Source organism: Nycticebus coucang, chromosome 4, assembly GCF_027406575.1.
Source record: "Nycticebus coucang isolate mNycCou1 chromosome 4, mNycCou1.pri, whole genome shotgun sequence".
Classification (NCBI taxonomy): domain Eukaryota; kingdom Metazoa; phylum Chordata; class Mammalia; order Primates; family Lorisidae; genus Nycticebus; species Nycticebus coucang.
Window position 1 is genome coordinate 96,792,876 of NC_069783.1, and position 24,222 is coordinate 96,817,097.

Genomic DNA, 24,222 nt, shown 5'->3' on the forward strand with positions numbered 1-24,222 from the left:
GTTAAATAGCATTATCATTGTAAGGGCTGCATGACCCAAAGTTTCAATAGGAATAAATGCAATGTTACTTGTCTAAAACCAGGTGTTATATGTATTTTTACTTACTAAAACATGTTGATTGATTCATTATCCCAGGCAATGTTGAGCAAGTAAAAATCGTGGCTGATAGGTATGTTGCTATGGTTTTCTGTGATTTTTCAGTAGAGACACTGGCTACTCTTCCCAACTACAAGTCTTAAGGAGCACCATCTTTTGCCCAGTGGCAACCTTCACCCTAAAAGTGACTCAGTCATCTGGAGTAAACTGAGAAACCAGTTTCCAACTCTTGCTTTTGATTAATAAATACAGAATGGAGCTTTGGATCTTGGCAATTCTAACAGCCCTCATACATTCCACAGTAGCTGCAACAGCTAAGTATAGTAAGTATGGCTTTTCACCTAAAATGTCAATGTTTTAAAATTAAGTACTCCTTAGAACATTTGCCTTGTTTTAAACTGCTTGCTTCCAATTGTTGCAGTTGAATTGTAAACTAGGAAAGTCATCATTTGCTTTATAATCATTCTTCATCAATATCTAGCAGAAGAAATTCTTCATAAGAAGTATACTATAATTTTAGTTTGACTTACTCAAATATGTCAGAATTTAACATGGTGCCTACCCATAGGCGGTTATTGTAGGCATTTGTTGACTGGCATACAATTTGTTTAGATAGGCACAGCTGCTTTGCCACTGTTCCACTAAGAGGGATTTAGCTCCAAATAATTCATTAATATGTGGTACTTAGCAGAGCATTTCTTAAAAGATCTTAATCATATACTTTACTTAGCAGAGCATTTCTTAAAAGATCTTAATCATATACTTATCCTTTTCAAAAGTATTGTAACCCACATATGACCCATTTCTAAGCTTTATCCTAGAAGGAAAGACTAAGAATATAGAAATTATGATCTTTTCAAATGGTCATTTCAAGATCGTATTAATATTTTTATTTGCAGATAATCTATCTGGGGGCTTGGAAAATGAGGCTTTGATTGTGAGATGTCCTAAACAAAAAGGAGCTCATTACCCTGTGGATTGGTATTACTCAAAAACAAACAAAAGTATCCCCACCCATGAAAGAAGTCGTGTATTTGCCTCAGGTAGAAATCTGAAGTTTCTACCAGCCAAAGTGGATGATTCTGGTATTTATACCTGCATCATCAGAAGGTATGATCCAGAAAGCCACCATAATCTTTGAGCTTCTTCCCCTTTCTTTCAAGCTGATGGTTTGAGATAGCCTCACTTTTATTCCTTCCCTTGCCTTTTCTGGAAGAGCTGAATTTATAAAGCAATCCTAATAAAAGAATACTTCTAGGAGTGTCTTCAGGTTGGGGTCAGGTGCCTATGAGCTAAGTATGTGGATTTGTAATTGCAGGAATTAACTTGTAGCCTCATTGGAGAAAGGCTTAGCTTTCCTAGTGACCAAAGGAACTGAGATCAATTGCTCACTCTTGGCTGGAATTAAAAACAAACCACAGAAAATCTAGTAACCTAGTTGTTCAGCATTATAGGGTGAAAAAGGGTGGTTGCTAATGGCTTAGACCTAAGCTACAGAAGGTCATATGAGATTGCACACCTACAAATTACTTACTCTAGATATAAATTGTTATATATTCTGATTTTGTATTCATATTTGGCACAAAATGTCAGATGAACTACATCAAAAGGTAGGATGTGTAATTTAAATGCCTGGGTTCTAAGCCTGGACAAGTGTCAGTTTCAAATTCACGCTCTGCCACTAGTTAGCTGTGCAATGCTGGCAAGTTACTTCTCCACCGCTTAGTTGCCTTATGTGTAAAATATTTATATATATATATATATATACACACACATATATATAGTAATATAATTCACCTCAAAGTATTATTGTGGCTGGGAATGGTGACTTGCACCTGTAGTCCCAGCTACTTGGGAGGCTGAGGCAGGAGGATCATTTGAGCCCAGGAGTTTGAGGTTGCAGTGAGCTATGATCACAACATTGTATTCAAGCCTGGACAACAAAAGCAGAATTGTTTAAAAAAATAGCATATTGTGAGAATAAAATGAGTGAATGTGTGAAAAGTGCTCATCATAATGACTAGTGCATAGGAAACTCTCATTAAATAGTAACTACCTTTATTATACTGGGATCTTGGCATTACAGCAGGTGCAGTGATGTGGTGTATGAAGAAATGGTGAAGGAGGCATTCTTAGGGCTACAACAGGGATTATATTTTACCTTAAGGGTGATAAAATAGTATTTGAAACTCTATATTTTAACAATAATTTTTAAATAAAATAGCCATTGTTTTAAGAAAAAAGCAATACTAAGTAAAGGCTACAGTTGGATTAAGTTATTGCACAATGCTAAGTGATTCTTTTTAATTGTCTGACTTATTTCAATAGCCCCAACGTCAATAAGACTAGATATGTAAATGTTACCATATATAAAAAACAACCAGATTGCAACACTCCAGATTATTTGATACATTCCACAGTATCTGGATCAGAAAAAAATTCCAAAATATATTGTCCTACAATTGACCTCTACAATTGGACAGCACCTCTTGAGTGGTTCAAGGTAAAAGGAAATATGTGTGTTGGGGGAAGGGGTGGGTAGATGAAATTTACGCACTTAGATACAAGGGAAGCATTACTGATTAGGGAATGGATTTTCTTATTTCAGAATTGTCAAGCTCTTCAAGGATCAAGATACAAAGCACACAGGTCATTTTTGGTTATTGACAACGTGATGAGTGAAGATGCCGGTGATTACACGTGTAAATTTACCCACAATGAAAATGGTGTCAATTACAGTGTGTCAGCAACCAGGTCATTCACAGTTCAAGGTAAGCTACTGACTATAACGAAGGAAAACATTTGAAAAAAGACAAACTGGGAAAAATTGTGCCCTCTGGTTAGGTTTTGCCCTTCATCTCTTCCCTGTACTCCCTCCTGCTCCATCTTCCCTTGCATGTTCTCTCCTATAATGCAAAGGGATTTTCTGAATGCACTACTGAGGCATAAGTATTATAACAAAGACATTTGCACCAGAATGTTTATTGCAGTCCAGTTCATAATTGCCAAGTCATGGAAGAAGCCCAAGTTCCCATTGACCCATGAATGGATTAATAAATTGTGGTACATGTATACCATGGAATATTATGCAGCCTTAGAAAAGATGGAGACTTTACCTCTTTCATGTTTACATGGATGAGCTGGAACATATTTTTCTTAGTAAAGTATTTCAAGAATGGAAGAAAAGTATCCAATGTACTTAGTTCTACTATGAAACCAATATATAACCACCCACACTTCCATATGAAAGATATAACACAACTACAGGCCAAGATGAAGGGGGCAAGAGGAGAGGGAGGGAAGGGGAGGGGGGAGGATGGGTGGAGGGAGGGTAATTGGCAGGACCACACCTATGTTGCATTTTGCAAGGGTACATGGCAAATATATTATGTATAGAGTATAAATGTCTTAACACAAAAGTTGAGAAAATGAGGTGAAGGCTATGTTAACCAGTTTGAGGTAAGCATTCCAAATTGTATATAAAACCAGCACATTGTACCCCATAAATGTATTAATGTATTCAGCTATGATTTAATTTAAAAAATGAATAAAATAAAATAGTACAGCCACTATGAATAAAAGAAAGAAATTTAAGGAGGAAATTAAACTACCAATCCAAAGCCATATCTATTCTTTCTTTTTTGACTTAATTTTTGAAAGACAAAGAGATCTGGATGCTAACATAATTTTATTTTTTTGCATGGCAAAATACCTCTTACAAGAGCAAGAGCCACTTTCTTTATCCTAATTTGGTCTCAGAGACTCTAAACATTAAAGAAAAAGAATTCAATCTTTAATATAACTCACTGGACTAAATGTTTAATGAGAAACTTTATGATGGGGTACAATGGCGTATGTAAATATTATTGAGTAGTTTCGAATCCTGCCTTACATCGCTTTCTACATCATCAATGACCAAGTAGTTTGCTTCATTCTCAATTTTATTTTCCAAATTTATTTTAAATTTTATAAAAGATTGCTTAGGAGAAAGACTTCTCAATCATAGTTTGTGAAATCTACACAGCTTGATCTATAGATGGAGATGAAATAGCAACTTTACATGTTGAAGTTCCTCTAGGCCAAAGCAATTTTGGTGAAAATTTTATTTTTTGGACTTTTTCAGTGCTTATCTGTTGTCAACATCACTAGACTATATTCCCATTAGCGCCTTTCACTATTTAACATCACCCCCCCCAATCCCCCAGTGATCCTTATTCACACTGTCTTAAGGTAAATGAGCAGGTAAGGGTGGAGGATTGCAGCAATGCTTTAGAAGACATCCCCTTCTCTGTTCTGGGCTCAGTGGCCACAGGAATTAGAATTTCTTAAAAAGAAGAGACTTCTTTTACTGCAGAGGAGCCACAGCGGTGAGGAACTTTGAGGAGTATGGACTCACACATTTGTCATTTCATGGATCTTTTGAAATCTTCTCTGTAGTTTTATGCTTATTCTATAGAATTGGGGTCTTCTAATAATTACTAGGTCATGCAATTAATATAATGGGTTGTATGGGCTTGTCTTAGTTGATATAGAAGAGATTAGAGAGGTAGAGAGAAATTTTTATTTAAATACTTTTGTGTCATTTGTGTGTGGGTATTTGTTTCCACGGATTATTGTCAGAAGAATTTGAGAAATGTTACTATGAGAAAGGATAGAAATATAAATATACAAGCTTTATATTGATGACCATCCAATGCTGTCCTAATATTTATATTCTTTTTTTTTTTGTCTTTAGATGATCAAGCCTTTTCTTTGTTTCCAGTTATTAGAGCTCCTCCATACAATGAAACAAAGGAAGTGGAAATCGGTAAGAAACCTTTAAGAATGGTCTAAATATTACCCGAAAAATCCTTCCTATGTCCCCCGATCTGAATTTCCTTAGCAGGGGCTGGTAATTTCCATAAGGCACCTTGAAGGTTAAGGGAAGGGACACCTGTGGAAGCATCTGCCCCAACTAATGGCTAATACTAGAAACCCTGGGCATAGTGAAATGCAGCACTTACATGCAATTTATAATTCATGGTGCTTTCGTGTGGGCATTTCATTTTATCCTCTTCTATGGGATGGAGAGCTGGAGAGATCTTTCTGGAGATGGTAGCTGGGCTGGGTAAAATATATTTGCCTCTAAGAGTAGAGCTCATGAAAGATGAGGAAAAATGGAGAGGAGAATAAAGGTGTGGAAGAGAGCAGTCAAAAAAACCCCATCAATTTCAAGTAAAGGGCAATCCTACATTACTATGTGTGGTCTGTGAAGCCTGAGTCATTTGCCAGAGTGACTTTCCCCCATGGGTCAGAGGGTCTTGGGGGCTGAGCTTCAAACCTAACTGAGTGAAATAAAGATAGTGAAAGAGGGGAAGCAGCCAAGGGAGGGCATAGAAAGGGCAGAGAGGGAAGAAGGTGCTGGAAATGAGGGAGGGAGGAACGAAGATGCTGGAAATCATCCCGAGGCATGCACCAAGTGTTTGCTGAACGTTTTTGCACATTAAATGAAATTAAATCCTACTCTGCGAATTTAATGTTACTGGTGAATTTCTTTACTTTTCATCTAGGAGAAACAGTTAACATAACTTGCTCTGCTTGCTTTGGGAGAGGCGCTCAGTTCTTGGCTGTGGTCCTTTGGCAGCTTAATGGAAGCAAAGTTAAGGACTTTGGTGAAGGAAGAATTCAAGAGGAGGAGGGACAGAATCAAAGGTATTTGTATATGGAAGTGAAAATGTCTCCTTCCACACAATTTGCACCTGCAAAGCAAGCATTCCAAATAACAAGTTTCTTTCTTAGTTCCAGCAGTGAGATGACTTGTCTAAACATGGTGCTAAGGATAGCTGATGTGAAGGAAGAGGACCTGTCACTGAAATATGACTGTCTGGCCCTGAATTTGCATGGCGTGAGAAGGCACACCGTAAGGCTGAGTAGGAAAAATCCAAGTAAGGAGTGTTCCTGAGGCTTTGGTCACCTGAATTTGCTGTGTTAACTTTAAGCTTAAGGAACGATATATTGGGAAGACAATGGAAATGGCCTGTCTCGTGAAATGTGCCCCCTTGAGGACACTGGCTCTGTGCAACCTGGTCTTCCCAGAATGTTTCTGAAGGCTGGGAATCTTCTCTGTTGCTTTACTTCCTCCTTGTCCTCTGTCAGTTCCTCTGGCAAACTCAGCCACTTGTTTGGTCATCCTTCTGTCTTCTTGAGCACCATCTATTTCACTGTATGTGAAAGAAAACACACCAGCTAAACTGTGAACATGTCCTTTTACGTTCCTTTATATATTTTATAATCTGTTATAAGCATGTTTCCTTTTATAGATTTTTCAGTCATAATGAACGCACATCTATTTAGTAATGATGGCAAAATGGACAAAAAAGTCGATGTTTACTGACATTTCAGTAAGAAAATCTTAGATGCTACTTTTTAAGGCATGCATTATCATTGTTAAACTTTTAAAAATATTAAATTTAGGTGACTCATGGAAAGTCTGGTAGCTCAACCCATTTCTTTGTTGCATCTTTTTTTCAACGTGTAATCCAGGTACCAACTTTTCAGGGGAGCCTTCCTTGACCACCAGTTTTTGGTACACATATCTTCCATGTACTCCTCCAGCATCCTGTCTCTGTCATTGCCCAGGTCCTTGCCTTTCCAAAAGCTGTTTGACAGTTTGCTTAACTTGACCATGAACTCGGTGAGGGCAGGGGTGCAGCTCCCTCACCTTTGGGTCCTCAGGCTATGGAGTAGCGCCTAGCACATAACAAGGGCTCAATAAATATTTGTTGAGTGCATCAATGAATGCCCAAGGTTATCAATTAAAATACTTCTTGCACATTTCTACTTCTCTATCTACAAGGCTTAATCATATAACAAAACACTATTTTATATTTATGTTTGGTAAACTGAATCATTTTCCCCATAAATCAGAAAGACAAGCTGTTTATAGCTTCCCTGTAGTTTTATCTGAATTCTAGCCTGTTTTGATGACTTCATTAACATTTGACACAATGAAATTTGACACTAATCTTTAATGTATTAATTTCAGATACTATAAACAACATTTTTAAAAGGTAGCATTCTCTTTTATAAGTAATGGGTGGCATCACAAACAACCCAAGGAGGGTGGGATGAGTGATCCCTGCCACTTACAGGCAACATTACTGTGTGTGGATGTTTCAGAACAGTAATAGAGTGTCCCCAAGTCACTGTGCTCCTGATGATCACCATACCCAGGCAATGTTCAATAGCATCAGGGATCAAATACTCCTCCCACAGAGGCAGACTGATTCTGTCACTGACTTCCTTTGTGTGTCTCTGAATGCACGTTGCCTCAGAAATAGCTTTACATGTCTTTCATTCCTGAGCACATCGTGTTTCTTATAGGAAATCTTTCTGCTGTACAAAAAGGAGAGAAAAATACAGTAGAACCTCTGTAAGGTGACCACTCAAGGGACTGTGTAACAAACTGGTCAATATATGGAGGTGATCAACATAAAGAACTAGGCCTACCGTACTGATCCGTACATGTGGCACTCCTCCAGTCAATGAAAATTAGGTCAACTTAAGGAAGTGGTCAATGTAGGAAGGGGTCAACTATGCAGGTTCACTACTGTGCATTTTAACACTTGTCTCTCCTTAGTGGCTGTAAAACTATATGGAAATTATTTAATGTGCTTGTCAAATAGCCCAAGAGAGTGTTAAAATCCAAATTCATACAGATGTGGAGGATGTGGCCCAGATTCATTGGTGAAAAACACACAGGAAACAACAAGATGTCAAAGGATTAGGGGTGCAGGAAAGCAGGCCATCAGTCTGACATGGTTGTGGCAGGTCTCTGCTTGAGGTGGTGCATGGGATTTTTTTGTTTCCAATTTTGACTTCAACCCCCAATGTGTAAGTTTTTACAAAACAAACAGAATCGTGAGTTTTGTAGATCATTTGGAGTGATGTCATGTTCTGTAGGCCATCAAGATTCTGCCAGTGATAACTGTGCGCCCACCCCCATGCTGGCTGGGCACCTATCCAGGTGTTGTGTGAAGGCCATGCTTGGGGCCGAGGTGGGCACAGCACAGCTGGAGTCATCCATTTGTTCTCCCCCCAACTACCCTTGCTTCCATATCTTCATGCTTTGCTTGCATTATTCCTGATGAATGTTCTCTGGTTACCTGTTTATTGGAATGATTTTCATGTAACAGGTATTTGATGATTTTGCTCTTTCTTGTTTATTTGTATTTCACCTGTTTTTCTTCAAATCAGCATGGTTACACTCTGTTTTGACAACTGTATAAATTAAACAAAAATTGTCCTGACTGCTGTTGAATTGTCAAGATATAGTCCTTCACTTTTGAAATGGCAGCATTTCTCAAATTTGGGAAAAAAATCTTTGAAAACCTATGTTTCTATATCATGAAATATTAAATAAATATTTGACACTCATAATAATAATAGTACACATTTATTCATTGTTTCCTATGGACCAGGCCTTGTCTAGTTATTTTACATTTAAGTTTTTCATTTGTTTTCCCAACATTCCACAAGACAGAGACTGTTATTATCATCTAATTTTATAGACAAGAAAACAAAGGCAAAAGTTGAGTAACTTGCCAAATACTGTAGTTATAGAGTCAGGACTCACATGCAGACAGCATTTTCCTATTTATAAGCACTTATAAGAAGTTTCTAGTTTTTGTTCTTCACACACAGAAATTATCTGCACATTTATAAAACCACTGACCTTTAGGAAGATACTGAACTTGAACTTCCTTTAATGCCTTAGGTCAAGTTCTTTCCTCAAGTTGGAAGTGGCAGCCCCTGGCATAATTACTTCACAATAATCCCCACAATTAGTATATATTCCTACCATGCATCCCAACAGGATTTTTGGAGAGCATGAACTGGAAAGGAATCCGGCAGAAATTATTTACTTACAGTTTTTATGACTTAACCTGATGATGGTGAAGACTGTAAAGACTTATGCCAATTTTCAGTGTTTTCACCTCGCTTCCCCCAGATCATCTTGATCACTCTTGATTTCATGGTGCTGGATACTCAGCTGACAAACTCTTAGAGCTAACAGAAGCATCTGCCAATATGGGCCAGTGATTTTCATGCATTGAGACTTAGGATGAAAATGAAAAGAACCACAGAATTTCATTTGAGATTCTGTTCACGTTCACTTTTAAATAGGACTGTTTCTAAAGTAAAATACTAACAATCCTAAAGAGGGTTAACTGAAAATAGCCAAAAATACCACGAACGATCGTAGTGCTTAGGTTCGATTTGGATGTCGTCTGTTACAAATCTCTGAAGGTGGAAACTGTGCTGCACATGCATTGTGTGAAGCAGGAGTGCCAGGAGAAAGTTCAGCGATGACTGGGCACTGTTCACCTTCAGAGACACACGCAGTAGGTGTGGGACCCAGAACTTAAAAACTGGACTTACCTATCCACTGACATGGCTCTTGCTTCTTCCTCGCTTCCTACACCACCAATCCCTCAGGTGCAACAAGTCCCTCAACCTTTTGCTTCTTTCTCTTTAAGCCCAACATAGGCTTGTTCACTCCTTCCTTACTGAAGGACTTTGAACCCTCCTCATCTCCTACCCCAAGTACCAGACCCCACTGTGCTCCGAGTACCTGTCGTCTCTTTCCACAGAAACACACCTCCCACTATCAATCAGATTAGTCATGTGTGAGAACCACCTTCACTGTTAACAGTCCACTCTCCACCCCTTTGTGCCTCTTGTGACCCTCATGATAGGCACAGTGCCCCTTAGTTGGGGGTTCAAGTCCGATCTAAACACAGCCTTGATCTACCTTTCTAATCCCGTCTTCCACTAATTCCCCAAACTGAATTACTCCAGCTTCTCAGAAAATACACTCTCATCTCTGTAATATGGCTCATAGCATCAATCTGGCCAGGAAAACATTTCATTTTTGCATCTCACTAAATCTTACCCAGTCTTCGCAGACCTCCTCTGGCAGGAAGGCTCCCTTGCCCAGTCTAGCCTAGAGTGAGCTGTCTTTTTACAAGTCTCTGCTAGCAAAAATCACGCCAATATGTCCCATCTTAGCTAAGTCTACACCTGCCTCTATGTTTCTTTCTTGCTTGTAGACTGCCCTATGGTGCCAGACTGATATCTTGTACAGAACAAAGGGCTCAATAAATGTTAATTTACTGATTCTTAAAGCAGCCATAAAATTCCAAGTGGACGTCTCTTGTGTGAATCTCCTATACTTGCAACAGAAGGCGTTGCCCATGTATTTGCTTATTTTATCTTGTTTTAGTACTAATAATGATGTTTTTTTTCCTCCTACTATCTTTTGGACAGTTGATAATCCAAGCATCTACTACATAGTTGCAGGATGTAGTACCTTATTAATGCTAATCAATGGCTTGGCAATCATCCTAAAAGTGTTCTGGATTGAGCTTATTCTGCTCTGGAGAGATATAGTTAGACCTTACAAAACTAGGAATGGTAAGTGGCAAATCTCAATTTTTTCTTCCAAAGAAAAAGTCCCATAATGACTGTTGGTCATTTGTCTATTAATCTCTTAGTAGCTATGTTACTAGACCCAGATTCCATTTTCCTTGCCAACGTATTATCAATAACTTTTCCCTTTGTGTTTTCTCAGAGGCCATTCTCTACTCTATCCTGTGTCTCCTGGTTGTCTTTAGCTTCATCTGAACAGTTCAATTTTTGTTCTCAGTAGGATTGCTGCTCCTACTAAATCCCCAATAACAGAATCTGCCCTGAGCCCAAAAAGGTTGAAATATTTTGGGACACATATGTTGGTAAAACTTTATGAAATTCAACCCAGTAATGCAATTGTTCCTGTTTTCCTGATGTGAGCAGGTTAGAAAGGTCCATCAGAAACCCGTGTATTGTACCTGAAATTCGATTCCTTGAAAGTCTTACTTAGGCACTTTACATATGCAGACAAAAGAAGACATTTCTGCCCGCTAAATATGAGCATCACTTTTTTATTTGGAGGCAGATAAATGTTAGATGTTTTGTGTGGTGGACTCAGTTAGGAGCTAGTTGTGAAAAATTTGAATCCCTTAAAAAAATTCTATTCCCTTGGCACTATTAGTATTTAACACTTTCACCTCCCCAAGGGAAATATGAGGCAAACAAAAGATGATGTGGAGGTCTACCCAACACAGAAGAAAGCTCCTATCCGTGACCATAAATGCTTCCTAACCTATTATTAATCAAGCTGGTTGGAATGATGTTAACTACCCTGGGTGGGCTCTTGTCCATTTTCTGTCATTCAGTCTCACCCAGTAAAAAAGAGAAAAGCATTGGGATGAAGATTGTTGTTTCTTGATCATATTTTATGACAGGGGATGGCCCCCATCATCTTTTGATTCTAGAATATTTTGGAGAATGAGATCTGCTCACCAGCAAACATAAAATGTGGAGAGGAATGTCTACTAAGAGTCCAGTGAGAATTTTTAAAACCAAGTAATGCAGCTGTGCTTCTTGCTTTCATTTTCAGACGGAAAGATCTATGATGCTTATGTTATCTATCCTCGGGACTACAAAGCTAGTCCAGAGGGAGCCGGTCCTGTGGAGTACTTTGTTCACCAGATTCTGCCTGATGTTCTTGAAAATAAATGCGGATACAACCTCTGTATTTATGGGAGAGATCTGCTACCTGGAGAAGGTAAAGCTATCAAAATGCATCAGGAATAGAAATTCATGCTTATCACAAAGCTAAGAGCTGGGCCACCTTCTTCCTCCATTGGATAAGAAATTGCATTTACTACTCTAGGCTGTAAGAGCGGAGGTTTTAAATATTTCTCTAGAATAAGGAGACACTTATCCTTTCTTCTCCCCACCCCCATCATTGTCCTAGTGATGAGTTTTTCATAATAAAGTTGGTGATGTGAAGACAGAGTTAGGGGTCCTTAGCTTTGTGGCTCTAGCAGAGAACTGCTCAGTCCCCTGCTAAGATAACTCTGACACATCTTAATTCTCTCCCTAAGATTGGTTAAGAGGAGTCAAACATTGAAGAGTTTTGTTCTGACAATGTTTTAGCATTAGCTAAAATATTTTAAAAGGCTCAGAGTCTTCGCGATTTTCCTTAGATTTGTGAAACATTTGTAAATGTATAGTCTTGCCAGAACAAATAGAACTGTGGCTTCTGCTTCTTAATATTTGTAGCTAATTTTTTATTTTATTTTATTTTTTGTTTTTTTCTTAATATGTGTAGCTAATTTTATGTACTTTTGACAATTTTATCACAATTCCAATGATGTCAGTAGTTATTTTTCTTGTCTCTCCACATGGTTATGTCCAGTACCTAAGAACACTCCTTGTAAAATCTTTCTTAGTTATTCAGAGATTAGGAAGGGCTTGAAATGTGAATTATACCAGGATATCACAGGCATAAACCTAACAAAGCACAGGCAGTCTTTGGGTTACAAACAAGAAAGGTTCTGTAAGTTTGTTCTTAAGTTGAATTTGTATGTAAGTTGGAACAGGTACATTTACCTGTGGCCTGTAATAACCTCCATTTGTAAGTACAAGTCTTACGTCAGTCAGATATTGGTAACCTGGGGACTGCCTGTAAATGTTCAGCTTAGCATTTTAAATTGACATTCTTTTATTATTATTATTATTTATTAATATTAGATCATAGCTGTGTATATTAATGCGATCATGGGGCACCATACACTGGTTTTATAAACAGTTCGACACATTTTCATCACACTGGTTAACATAGCATTCCTGAGAGGAGGGATTCAAGTGCCTATAGATTTAAAGATACTCACAACAGTTGAATTTGATTTGTCCTGGAATATCTGGGTAGTGCTAGTAGCCTCGTAATGGCTCAAGAGACTTGTAAAATGTGCAGTTTAAGAGAAGGCCATGCAATACTGCTCTTGAAGTCTCTCCTCCCTCCAGTTCTCCCACTGGCCACCCCTGCAGGTAGAAATAATAGTGAATTGAAAATATATTATTATAATGGTTACACAATATTGTCAGTGTAATTAATGCCACTGTTTTGTACACTACTGGTGAAAATGATTAAAATGTCTAAAATTAAAATAAAGAAATAATAGAAATGATCTCAAATGCTCGTTTCATGTTACAAGTGTGCCCAAGGCTCTGCAGTTGTTTGTGAGGTCACACTCTGTGTCACCTGGGACCACAAGCTCTCCATCTCTTCTTTCTCAGTCATTGACTCTGTTTTGAGTCACCCCATCTCCCCAGCTGAACTCAGATGTCAGCTCTCCAATGGTCAAGTGTGTGTTGTCTTCACTGTGCGACCACACATTCGTTTGGGATGGTTTCCCACTTCCCTCCCTCAGTGTATGTCCTCTGATCTCTCCTCAACTGACATGAAATAAAACCCAACAAAACAAGACTACACTTCACTCCTCCCGTAGAAAAGTTCGTGGCTGGCCAAGGCAGTGTGTTTATTCTCGTGCCAGTCACCTTCCTTTTGCCCGTTAACTCTACTCTGCAGCCACCTCCATCTGTAGAGATGATCCTCGTGGGATCTGTCACTCCTTGGCCTCTAACACAGACTGGGATTGGAGGTCAGAGGGTGAGCGTCCAGCTAGGGTTTCAGGGCAGCTGTGTTCCTTCCTCCTGGAGCACTCCTGTCGTCACCTGCCTTGAGCATTTTTCAGCCACCACTCTGTGAGAATATCCTGAGTGTTTCCTTATTCATGGGTTTCCTTAACATGCTTTCACCGCCTGCAGTGAGAATGGGGTGTTGCACATGCTCTTTCTAAGTCCACCCAGAGCTAAATGGAATCCCCCTGGAATTGATATTCCATAACTACTTACTTAGAAAAGGAATCTCATCAGGCGGCACCTGTGGCTCAAGGAGTAGGGCGCTGGTCCCATATGCCGGAGGTGGCGGGTTCACCTACCCCCGGCCAAAAACCACAAAAAAAAAAAAAAAGAAATAAATAAAAGGAATCCCGTCTTTCTTAGGATTTTTTTCTATCTGGATGAAATAAGCTCCTACAGCAGAGGTGATTGGGGGGTGAAGTGGATGTAGGACTTCCTTAACAAATTTGATCAGTTCAGAAAGGCAAGGCTTCCTGAGCTTGTGTTCTTTAATATGTGAGTTACAATGTAAGCAAATATTCTAAAAAGATAATATGTAGTTAATGAACCTGAATTCTAAGTCTCCCAGTAAGCAAGAAGCTAAATGTCTCCACGTTCCCACTGAGCTGGAAAGACTTTGTTTTCGTTAGGGCTCATCTATTTGGGCAAAATGAGGGCATTGGAGCTGATGCTCTCACTGTCAAACAGGTTCTCTACCCAACTATGTTTCTACTTTTCTGAGTAAGTAGCTGTCAGAATCTCACACCAGATTACAACAATAAGAAGTTTTAAATGATCGGAAAACATCTATGACCAAAGCATTAACCTGGAAAAAAAAAAAAAAAAAAAAGATAGGAAATCTTACTTCATTTTTTGTGTGACCAGATGCAGCCACTGCAGTGGAAAGCAGCATCCGACAGAGCCGGAGGCACATCTTCATCCTGACTCCTCAGGTCTTGCAGAGTAAAGAGTTCGCCTACGAGCAGGAGATCGCCCTGCACAGCGCCCTCATCCAGAACGACTCCAAGGCCATTCTCCTTGAAATGGAGGCTCTGAGCGGACCAAGTGGCCTTCAGGTTGGGGAGCTTCAGGACTCCCTCAGGCATCTCATGGAAGTGCAGGGCACCATCAAGTGGAGGGAAGACCACGTTGCCAACAAGCGGTCCCTGAATTCCAAATTCTGGAAGCACGTGAGGTACCAAATGCCTGTGCCAAGCAGACTTTCTAGTTTGACTTCCCAGGGGCAATAGTGCTTGCTGGGACGAGCTCAGGTGTCTGAATTTGTGGATCTCTGAACTCCTCCTAGCTGGATCCCACCCCCCTGAGCAGACACGGGCCGCTGAGGCATGAGGACTAGGACTGCCCAGGCGTTCAGGCCTCAGTGTTCATCTAGTAACTTTACTTCCATTTCCAGGATTCTGGGGGGATGCTGAATGCCCCCCAGTTTTTCTCAATCTTCCCCCTACCCGGCATCCCCACCCCATTTCCTTCCCTTTCTCTCTTTGCTTGCCTCTCTCTATTGCAGGACAGGGTCTTTCCCCTGTGCCCTTTTTCTTTCTTTCCATCTTTCTTGTTCTCTTTCTCTTCATTCCATTTCTCAACAATCTCCAATCTGAACATTCATAATGAGCTCAGGAAATCGCCAAAAAACCTGAATTCTTGTGTAAGTATTACCACGAATCTCTCTTATTTCTTCCTCTGTGTAGTGAAAGTAATGGACATTTCACCTACCATGCAAGGTGTTGTAAATAAAACAAATTTAGCCATACTCATTTGGTGTCCATCACATAATCGTGGAAAAAATGTCTATAAGTTATAAAAGCACAATTATTTTTAACTGGGTCAAGTTTGCCTACAGTAGAACGTGGATCCCCAGTGTTCAGTTGGATGAGTTTTGACAGGTGAACACATCTGTGTAGGTATCACCCAAACCAAGATGGAAGTATTTTTGTCACCCCAGGGAGTTGCATCATGCCATTTCCCAGCCAATCTCACTCCCCAAGGCAAACAACATTCTAATTTCTATCTCCGTGGATTAGTTTGGTTGGATATGGATATTCGTATCAATCAAGTCATTCAGTTACTTCTATACAACATAACATTTTAAAGATTTGTCTGTGTTTTGTAAGAGTTTGTTGCTTTGTATTGCTATATAGTATTCCATTGTATGGCTAAACAACAGTTCAACCATTTTCCTGAATGTAAGGGTTGTTTCCCTCATGTAACTATTATGAACATGGTTCCTGTGAACATAGTTGTGGATGTATGTTTTTATTTCTTTTTGGGGTTGATACTGAGGAGTGACCATAGGGTAGGTGCATGTTTAACTTTTAGAGAAATTGACAAATTGTTTTGTACACTAATTGTACCATTTTAGATTCCCACCATTTATAGACGAGAGTTCTGGTGCTTCACCCTCTCATCAATGATTGATATAGTCAGGTTTCTTTATATTTTAGTCATTTTAATTTGTCTTAAACGAGTATCATTGTGGTCTTAATTCCCAGTTTTCTGATTATTAGTGACATTGACTATTTGTTTATCTTCTTCAGTAAAGGTGAAATATTTTGCCCTATTTAAATTGTGTTTCTTTTTTATATTTTTGGTGTATAGAAATTATTTACATATTGTAAATATATGTTCTTTGCCAGATAAAGGCAAGGTGAGAATTTTTTCAGGCTTACCAATTCATTTTTAAATGATGTCATTGTCTAGCAGTTATTTTAATTCTGATGACATCCAGTTCATCAGTTTATCTCATCTGACTAGTTCTTTTCATGCCCTAAGAATTTTCTTTGCCTGCTGCAAGGGCATGGAGATTTTTATGAAATAATATTGTATGAAATATTTATGATTTTAGCTTTTATGTTTTTGAATATATATTTTTCAAAAATATTTTAATGAAATATTTATGGTGCTTTTATGTTAGGTCTATAGTCTAATATGAATTAATATTTGTGTGTGGAATGAGGCCAGGATCAAGGATCTTTTCTTTCTTCTTCCATAGAGATACCCAGGTATTCCAGAAACACTTGGAATACTACTTTCCCTCTACTAGTGGACATGGGGCTATATATGTGGTCTATTAATCTACTTTTTATTTTGTATACATAAGGTATCTATAAAGCTCATGTGCAATTTAAAATAGTTGTCTATTTTATGTGTCTTCTGAACATATCACACTTGCATGGTTACTATTGCCTTATTGTAACGTGAAGTAGGCCTAAGTCCTCCAATGTTGTTCTTGTTCAAGACTGTTCTGAGAAGTCTAGATTATTTGCATTTTCTCTTTGAAAATTTCTCCTGGGATTTGGATTGGTTTGCATTAAATATAGACTCTCTAACATACAGAGTCCAAACATATACAGACTCTATAAACTATACAGTTAATGAAGAATGGCTATCGTAACAATAATGAGTCTTCCAATCCATAAACATGGTACATCCTTCCATTTTCTTGGATATTTCCTCTCAGCAATATTTTATCATTTTCATAATAGGGATCTTGAACATCTTCCAAAGAAGTTATACTTTGCTAACTTTATTTTTTAATGCTATTGTAAATGGCATTTTAAACGAACCTCATTTTTCAAATTTCTTTCACTAATAATACAGAATTAAAACTGATTTTTGTGGACTGACCTTGTATTCCATGATCTTGCTCATCTCACTTAAGATCTCCAGTAATTTTTTTTTCTAGATTTCAAATCGACATGCAATTATGTCCTCTGTCAAAACCAGTAGCTTTACTTATTCCTTTCCAATCACTTTTTTTTTTTTCAGGTTACTGTGAGGATACATATAATTAGGTTACATTATTTGTGTTTATGAGGTGAAGTCCAAAGTCTGCATCCTGGGTGATCATTACCAGTCTTTAGGCCTTCTGTTTTTATTTCTTTGTTTATCACAAAGTAATTATTCCAAGACAAAGCAGATCTCTTTACCTTGTTACTAATCTTAGGGAAAAGCAAAATGTTTCATTACTATCTACTAATTAATTATTACCTGTAGATCTCTTTAAGAGATCATTAGGAATTATTACTGTAGAGAGAGATCTACAGGTAATAATTAATCTCTTAAATCTCTTATCAGATTAAGAAAGATCATTCCTTTCTACCCTCCATTTTCTTAGCGTTATTAATTCAGACACTGTTGAATTTTGTCATGTTTTTTAGTGTATTTATCGAGATAATTACATGGTTTTTCTATTTATTATATAGTGAATTGTTTTGATGGGGTAAAAAATAATGTCAATTATTATCTCATTAAACTGTTTCTCTGTCAGCCATGGGTTTCAAGCTTCATTTTTGTTTGAGAACATTTCTACAACACTACAAAAATCTAGAAACATTCTCCTTTGTCTGTTTTTTCTTTTAAACAATTTACAATCTTGATTTAACAACTCTGCGTGCCTCTCTGTTATTTTTCCCAACAGTGGAACCCCCATCCCTGGAGGGCAGCTGAAAGCCTAGTGTAGACCTGAGTGCAAGAACCATGGGCCGTCCCATTCTCAGGCTCGCCTAGGGGAGCCCAGGTGGCTTTGGGACTCACTTTAGCCAGCTTCCTTCCTTTCTTCAGCCCTCCCCCAGCCCTTGCCCTTAAATGCGGGCGCTGCACCCCTGGACGCCGGCGTCCTCCCTCCGGAGTGCAGCGCCCCGCGGCCTGAAGGGTGCGTGCGAGCCGCGCGAGCGTTCGGATCCTGCAGGTCGCTCGGCCGCCCGGGAGTGCCCGGGGACCCGCGCTGGGCCCCTGGGCGGAAGGTCCAGGTGGCTTGGAGGTCACAGTCCGTGGGGACAGGGCAAGGAGCGGGGATTTCCTGCTGCGCCCCGTCGCCCCCACTGGGACTCGCAGGAGGGCGCCTGGGTGGAGGGACCGGTGCCTGCGCCCGCTGCCGGGAGCACCCGAGACAGGGCGCGTCTGCGATCGGAGGCACCCAGGACCGCGGCACTCCCGGCCCTACCAGAGCCTGGCTGCCGCCTTCACAACCACTTTTCCTTTCTTACTTTCTGTTCCTTTTTTCTCTTTGTAGCCCTCTCTCCTTGCTGGGTCTCTATCCTGCACCCCCCGCCCATCCCTCCTCTCATCCCCCCGCGGCGGCGTGTCTCCTTCCAGGTTTCACGTTGTGCGGGATCGCGCTTCTCACCGGCTTTCGGAACTCGGCCTCCGCAGCCTAGACCCCGACTGAAGAAGGGGACGTCTCTTGGGAGGTAAGGACCGGCGCTGCCACCACCCGCTGGGCTCAGCACCCTCTCTGCCCCCCACCCCCACCCCGGGCGAGGGTAGACCCGGCCTCCCAGACGGAAACAGACTATAAACTGGGGAGACAGAAGCGTCGCCTTTCCCTGATAGCACAGTGAGGTTCTACATTCTCAGAACAGCTAATATAAGTTCTCTTTTATTAAGTCTTACTGTGTGTCGGACACTGTAGAAAACTTTTAGAGATATTTTCACTTAATCCTCCTCAGGGCCCAGTGATTTACGGACCACTATCAGTCTTAGTGAAAGAAAGGGGGACCAAAGCACCCAGAGGTTTAGTCACTTTTCCCTGTTTTTGTATACTTGTGATTGGTGGGATTACACCTGCGGTGTATCTTACAAGGGTACATGTGAAACTTAGTAAATATAGAATATAAATGTCTTAGAACAATAACTAAGAAAATGCCAGGAAGGCTATGTTAACCAGTGTGATGAAAATGTGTCAAACGGTCTATAAAACCAGTGTATGGTGCCCCATGATCGCACAGCTATGATTTAATAATAATAAAAAAAAAAAAAACAGAAAGAAAAAAAAAAGCGCTGTTGACCCTGGCTGTACGTGCTGGAATCACCCCCGGAGTTGTGAGGGTTCTGAATGCCCACAGTGTACTCCAGAGGGCTGGGATGGGCCCAGATCTCATTGTTGTTTTCCAAGCTGTAGGTGAGAGCTAGTGTCCTGGAATGGCTAAAACATACTTTTCAAAATTTAAAAAGCATTAAAGTGGATTATACACATGTGCCAGTGGCTCAGATGGCCATCTAGATCTAAAGTTCAGAGTATGGGCTTAATGCATTCATCAATTCAACAAATAATAAACAAATAAGTAGCCGTGAAGTGAAACTATATCAGTTAGTGATAAGTGCTATGAGGAGAAAAACAAAAACAAGCTGAGGGAGTAGGGAGAGAGTGGTGTGTGTAGGCAGGCCTGCTGTGATAGATTTGGCACGCAGTGTTTGGACGGACCTGCCTATCACCCTGATATAGAGGAAATACAGAACTATTCAATTAATGATGGAAAAATAATTGGTAGCTATTTGGGAAAAGTAAGTTTAGGTAGGCCCCATCTTCACACCAAACAAGAAAATTGGTGGATGCAAAAAGTTAAAGGTAAAAAAGAAGAATAACTATGCCATAAAAATGAAGAAAATACAATAAGCACCTATCAGTATTTGACCACTGAAAGTAAGAATCACAAAGCAAAATAGTGATTGATTTGACTGTATCAATATAAAACCTTCCACTTTTTAACACATCAAAAGAGAGATTAAAAGTAAACTAAAGACGAAGTTGGTCGAAACACTAAATGTCTGAGAACTGGACAAAAGATATAAAGAGATGGTTCACAAACATGGAAATAAAATGGCTCACAATACAGGATTAATATTTGCCTCCTTCATGCAAAAGAAATGCAGATTCAAAAAACAGGGAGATACCATTTTTCCATTTTGACTACCTAGTTAGATTGGAAAATGGAGAATGCTTAGTGCTTTACTAAAGACAGTAGGTAAACACTGGCACTACTAAGGGCAGGTGGAAGAGTTATTGCAACATTTCTGGAATGCAGTTTTGCAGTATGCATCTGTCATTTAAATATGTTTAAAATGTACTCTTTGACTTAATCACTATACTGCCATATAATAGCACCAAGAAAATAATAGCGCATGAAGCAAATAATAATAGCTAATATTTATGTAGTTTGTATGATTCACCAGACACATTGCAAAAATAATTCAAGCACCTTTCACTTCAGCTCTGGGAGAAGGTATTGTTATTCCTTTCTATAGATAAAGACATTGAGACACAGAGAGGGTAAGTGACTTGCCCCAGGTTATTCAACTGGTAAAGGGGAGAATAGAGATTCAAATCCAGCCAGGCTGCCATCAGAGCTCATAGTCCTAAAAACTGAGCCATACTGCCTTACACATGAAGATGGTCATGGGGTTATTTCACGGTATAATGTATCTTATCAATGATAATATATCCGTATGAAGTAATATTAGGTGGCAATTAAAATGGTGTTAGCACCAATAGTGTTGTAACACAGGAAAATGCTCATTATACACTATTAAGTGGAAGTGTAGGATGTGAGATTATTTAAACATTATCTTTATTATTTAGAATATATAGAAAAAAGCACAAGAAAACTTGCACAAGCTATTGAGAATGTATAGAAAACACAGACACACACACAAAAAAACAACAAAGAAAACATGTTAAGAATATTTTCTTCTTTTAGTGTTCATTTTGTAAACAACCTATATTAGGCATAATGCTTTGGAAATGAGAAAAATACTAAAAAAGAAAAAAGAAAGAAACAAAAGTTATGAAAAATCAAAATAAATGATATAAACAACAAACATAACACTAAAAAAAAACACTTTAAATTTCCTACATGCTTGAAATTGAGTATTTATATTCTCCAAATCTATTTTATTAATATGTGCTAAGGCATCTAAGACATTTCTCACAGTAACTCTTTTTCTGGAGATGAATTCGTTATTTAATAAAATCTTAATCTCTTAAATTCACATGTAAAATTTAACAAGTATATTAAAAATGTTGCATGCACACATATATACACACAGAGAGTGGCGTGATGATCAGCTGTTTTTGGTAGACTGGATCTTAAATGTTTCATATTGAAGAGTTAACTTATCAGAATGTGGAATCATCTCATAGCTTTAGTTCTTGGCAGACCTTGACGATTTAAAAAAAAAAAAAAAAAGGTGATGCTCTTTACAAGGCTCTGTCAACCTCAACCGGAGGAGTAACACAAAGGAAGTAACACTTTTCTTTCTACCCAAAAAACCAAAATAAAAGAATAGACAGAGTTAATAATAAGATGTGTGTGGGGAGCTGCGAGGGAGGTTTCAAACCATAGAACTGTTGTAATTTGATTAAGAACAGTTGGTACTTTCCATACAGACTTATCCCTTTTGTCGTTATATTATTGATTAGTATCTCTTGGAAATTCCACCAAATGTTTGGTGATGTTATTCATAAGGATAGATGTAAATCCTCTGGCAATTTAACCATTAAACTTTATCCTGGATTTGGGTACTACAATGGTCCTTTTTTAAAGATGGGAAATGAGGTGCTCAGAGGGGAATTATTCTAGGCTAGAAGGCTACCACTCGCTCCAGAAGTCTGCTTAAACACCAGCTGCTTTCATCACTCAGTAAATTCTGCAGGGATGGTTCTTATCATCTCCATATTGGGAATGAGCAAACAGGCTCTGAGACTTTTATGTAACTTGTTTGAGGTTGCACAGCTTGTCAGGGCTCAGACTGGAATGGCCAGCCCAGGTTTGTGTATCCCTGAAACCAGACTCTTGCACCATGCCGAGTTCCCTCCTCCCAGTACAATTCTTCAAGGAGTACGGAGTTATTATGAAATATGCAGATGGAGTGAAGGTCTCCACTGAGGAGGAGATGTCTTCCCTTTTGCTCTGAAGTTGTAATGAGAAGGGTGAAGGTTAGGTTGTGATAGGATCAAAGTTAACGCAGATCTTAGTCACATCGGGTCCCAGTCTGGAGTGTAGGGAACTGTGCTTACTGTGTGCTAAGTGGATTTTAGTGATACAGTGATGAGCAAAATAGACTTAGTTCCTAGACTTATGAAACCTATGTTCAGAAAGGAAGATGGATTTAAAAAAATTCAACCCACAGATGAAAATCTAATTACATACAAATCATAATGAAATTTTCATGTGAAAACACACACACACACATACACACACACATTCTTACGTGTGTAGAACTGCTGTACATAGCTCACCATGTCCCAGTTTATTCATAGATTGATAGATTTTCTAGGAATACTGTTGTCCTCCACTTGGACTTGGAGACAGGATTTAGCAGACCAGGCATAAAGTTCATCAGGCTCTGTTGTAATAGACAAATGAATTATTCCGGGCTTCTTCTGGAAGCCAAAATTCATTGCCTTGAATTTTCATTAATTTTATATGGCTGAAAGTTCTGAGAATTAGTGACAAAATTAAGAAATATGAAGACCTTCTGGGTTTTTTTTTTAAGTTTGTATGCCAGAAATTTTTTAAATTTTCATATATGTATATATGTATATAATTTTTTTTTTTTGAGACAGCATCTCAAGCTGTTGACCTGGGTAGAGTGCCATGGAGTCACAGCTTATAGCAACCTCAAACTCTTGGGCTTAAGCGATTCTCTAGCTCTTCCCAAGTAGCTGGGACTACAGGCGCCCGCCACAATGCCTGGCTGTTTATTTTTGTTCCAGTTGTCATTGTTTTAGCTGGCCTGGGCTGGATTCTAACCGGTCAGCCTTGGTGTTTCTGGCCGGCGCCCTACCCACTGAGCTACGGGCGCCGCCCCAGAAGATCTTTTTAAATGTTTAGAAGACAGGTATGCTGGGGCAGCGCCTGTGGCTCAAGGAGTAGGGCGCTAGTCCCATATGCCGGAGGTGGCGGGTTCAAACCCAGCCCTGGCCAAAAACCACAAAAAAAAAAAAAAAAAAAGAAAGGTGTGCTTATGATTGAAAACTTCAGTTGAATCTGTCTTGTTCTGTTTTCCAGAGAAACCATTTGAATCAGAATCCTAAGCATGTATCGTGGAGCATTATCCTTGATACTCTGGGCATTTATGTTTATAAACACCTCAGGTAAGTGTTTATAAAAATTCACAAACGTACTTCATTAATAATGTAGAAGGCATATTAAAGTTTTGGGGTTTTGTGCGATGTTGCTCCTGAAGTTGCTGAATTTATTGAAATAAATGATTTGAAGTTTTATTTTACAAAGTTGCCAACCATTTGGTATTCCTGGCATGAAGAAAGATAGAAAGTAAAGAAGTTGCATATGGTATTGTTGAAAAAGAAAAGATCCTACCCTCCGAGTTTTATAAGAGGGAGCAGGATGTAAAAACTGGCATCCTGAAATAATTTACATTTGCCAGAGATGAAAATTTTGTTTCATGTCATTTGAAACCAAGGCGGTAAAAGTCATCTTTGTTGTTGATTTTTAGAAAGTTTTTAAACTAACTTATCTCCTTTCAGAGAGGAAGCCAAAGATTCATCTTAGTTAGATAATGAGAAGGAAAGTAAATGGAAAATGCCTTACAGATCTTTTTAAAAAATTAGAGTTACAAGGAATATACAAAAAAGATTGATTAGGCCAGGGAGCTCCAGTAGGCTTCATAGCAAGTATCAAATACAACTTTAACTTATTAGGAGTGATTGCTTGTAGGTGCTGTTTTCTGTTTTGAGAAAGATTCTGAGGCCCCCTTCCATGATGGAATAGCAAGATATTCCTTAGGATTTGGAGGAGAAAGATTTATTAGCTAGGAGAG

The 24,222-nt window shown here is 39.0% G+C and overlaps 2 protein-coding genes across 5 annotated transcripts in view; both read left to right on the forward strand.

Moving 5' to 3' along the window:
- Nucleotides 1–339: 339 nt before the first annotated feature.
- Nucleotides 340–15,363, forward strand: IL1RL1 (interleukin 1 receptor like 1). Its single transcript, XM_053588530.1, has 10 exons — nucleotides 340–419; nucleotides 996–1,206; nucleotides 2,425–2,599; nucleotides 2,705–2,867; nucleotides 4,832–4,903; nucleotides 5,646–5,787; nucleotides 5,875–6,020; nucleotides 10,405–10,551; nucleotides 11,576–11,743; nucleotides 14,530–15,363. Exons 1-10 carry the CDS (start codon nucleotides 350–352, stop codon nucleotides 14,892–14,894), a joined length of 1,659 nt encoding a protein of 552 aa, XP_053444505.1. The 5' UTR covers nucleotides 340–349; the 3' UTR covers nucleotides 14,895–15,363.
- Nucleotides 15,364–18,255: 2,892 nt separating this feature from the next.
- IL18R1 (interleukin 18 receptor 1) overlaps nucleotides 18,256–24,222 on the forward strand; it is a 38,198-nt gene continuing 32,231 nt past the window's right edge. For 2 of the 4 annotated variants that reach the window (XM_053589756.1, XM_053589754.1), the window contains exons 1-2: nucleotides 18,293–18,851; nucleotides 23,451–23,536. In XM_053589756.1, coding sequence (XP_053445731.1) covers nucleotides 23,479–23,536 — 58 coding nt within the window. In that variant the 5' untranslated portion in view covers nucleotides 18,293–18,851; nucleotides 23,451–23,478. Of the gene's footprint in view, nucleotides 18,852–23,450; nucleotides 23,537–24,222 lie in introns of all 4 variants that reach the window. The other 2 variants (XM_053589752.1, XM_053589753.1) reach the window with 2 other exon arrangements.

Bases quoted from the DNA above. Each gene is read 5' to 3' on its own strand.
- IL1RL1 (XM_053588530.1), top strand. From the start codon at position 350: ATGGAGCTTTGGATCTTGGCAATTCTAACAGCCCTCATACATTCCACA. The intron at 1,207-2,424 runs GTATGATCCAGA...TTATTTCAATAG, and splicing joins TATACCTGCATCATCAGAAG to CCCCAACGTCAATAAGACTA. The intron at 4,904-5,645 runs GTAAGAAACCTT...CTTTTCATCTAG, and splicing joins AACAAAGGAAGTGGAAATCG to GAGAAACAGTTAACATAACT.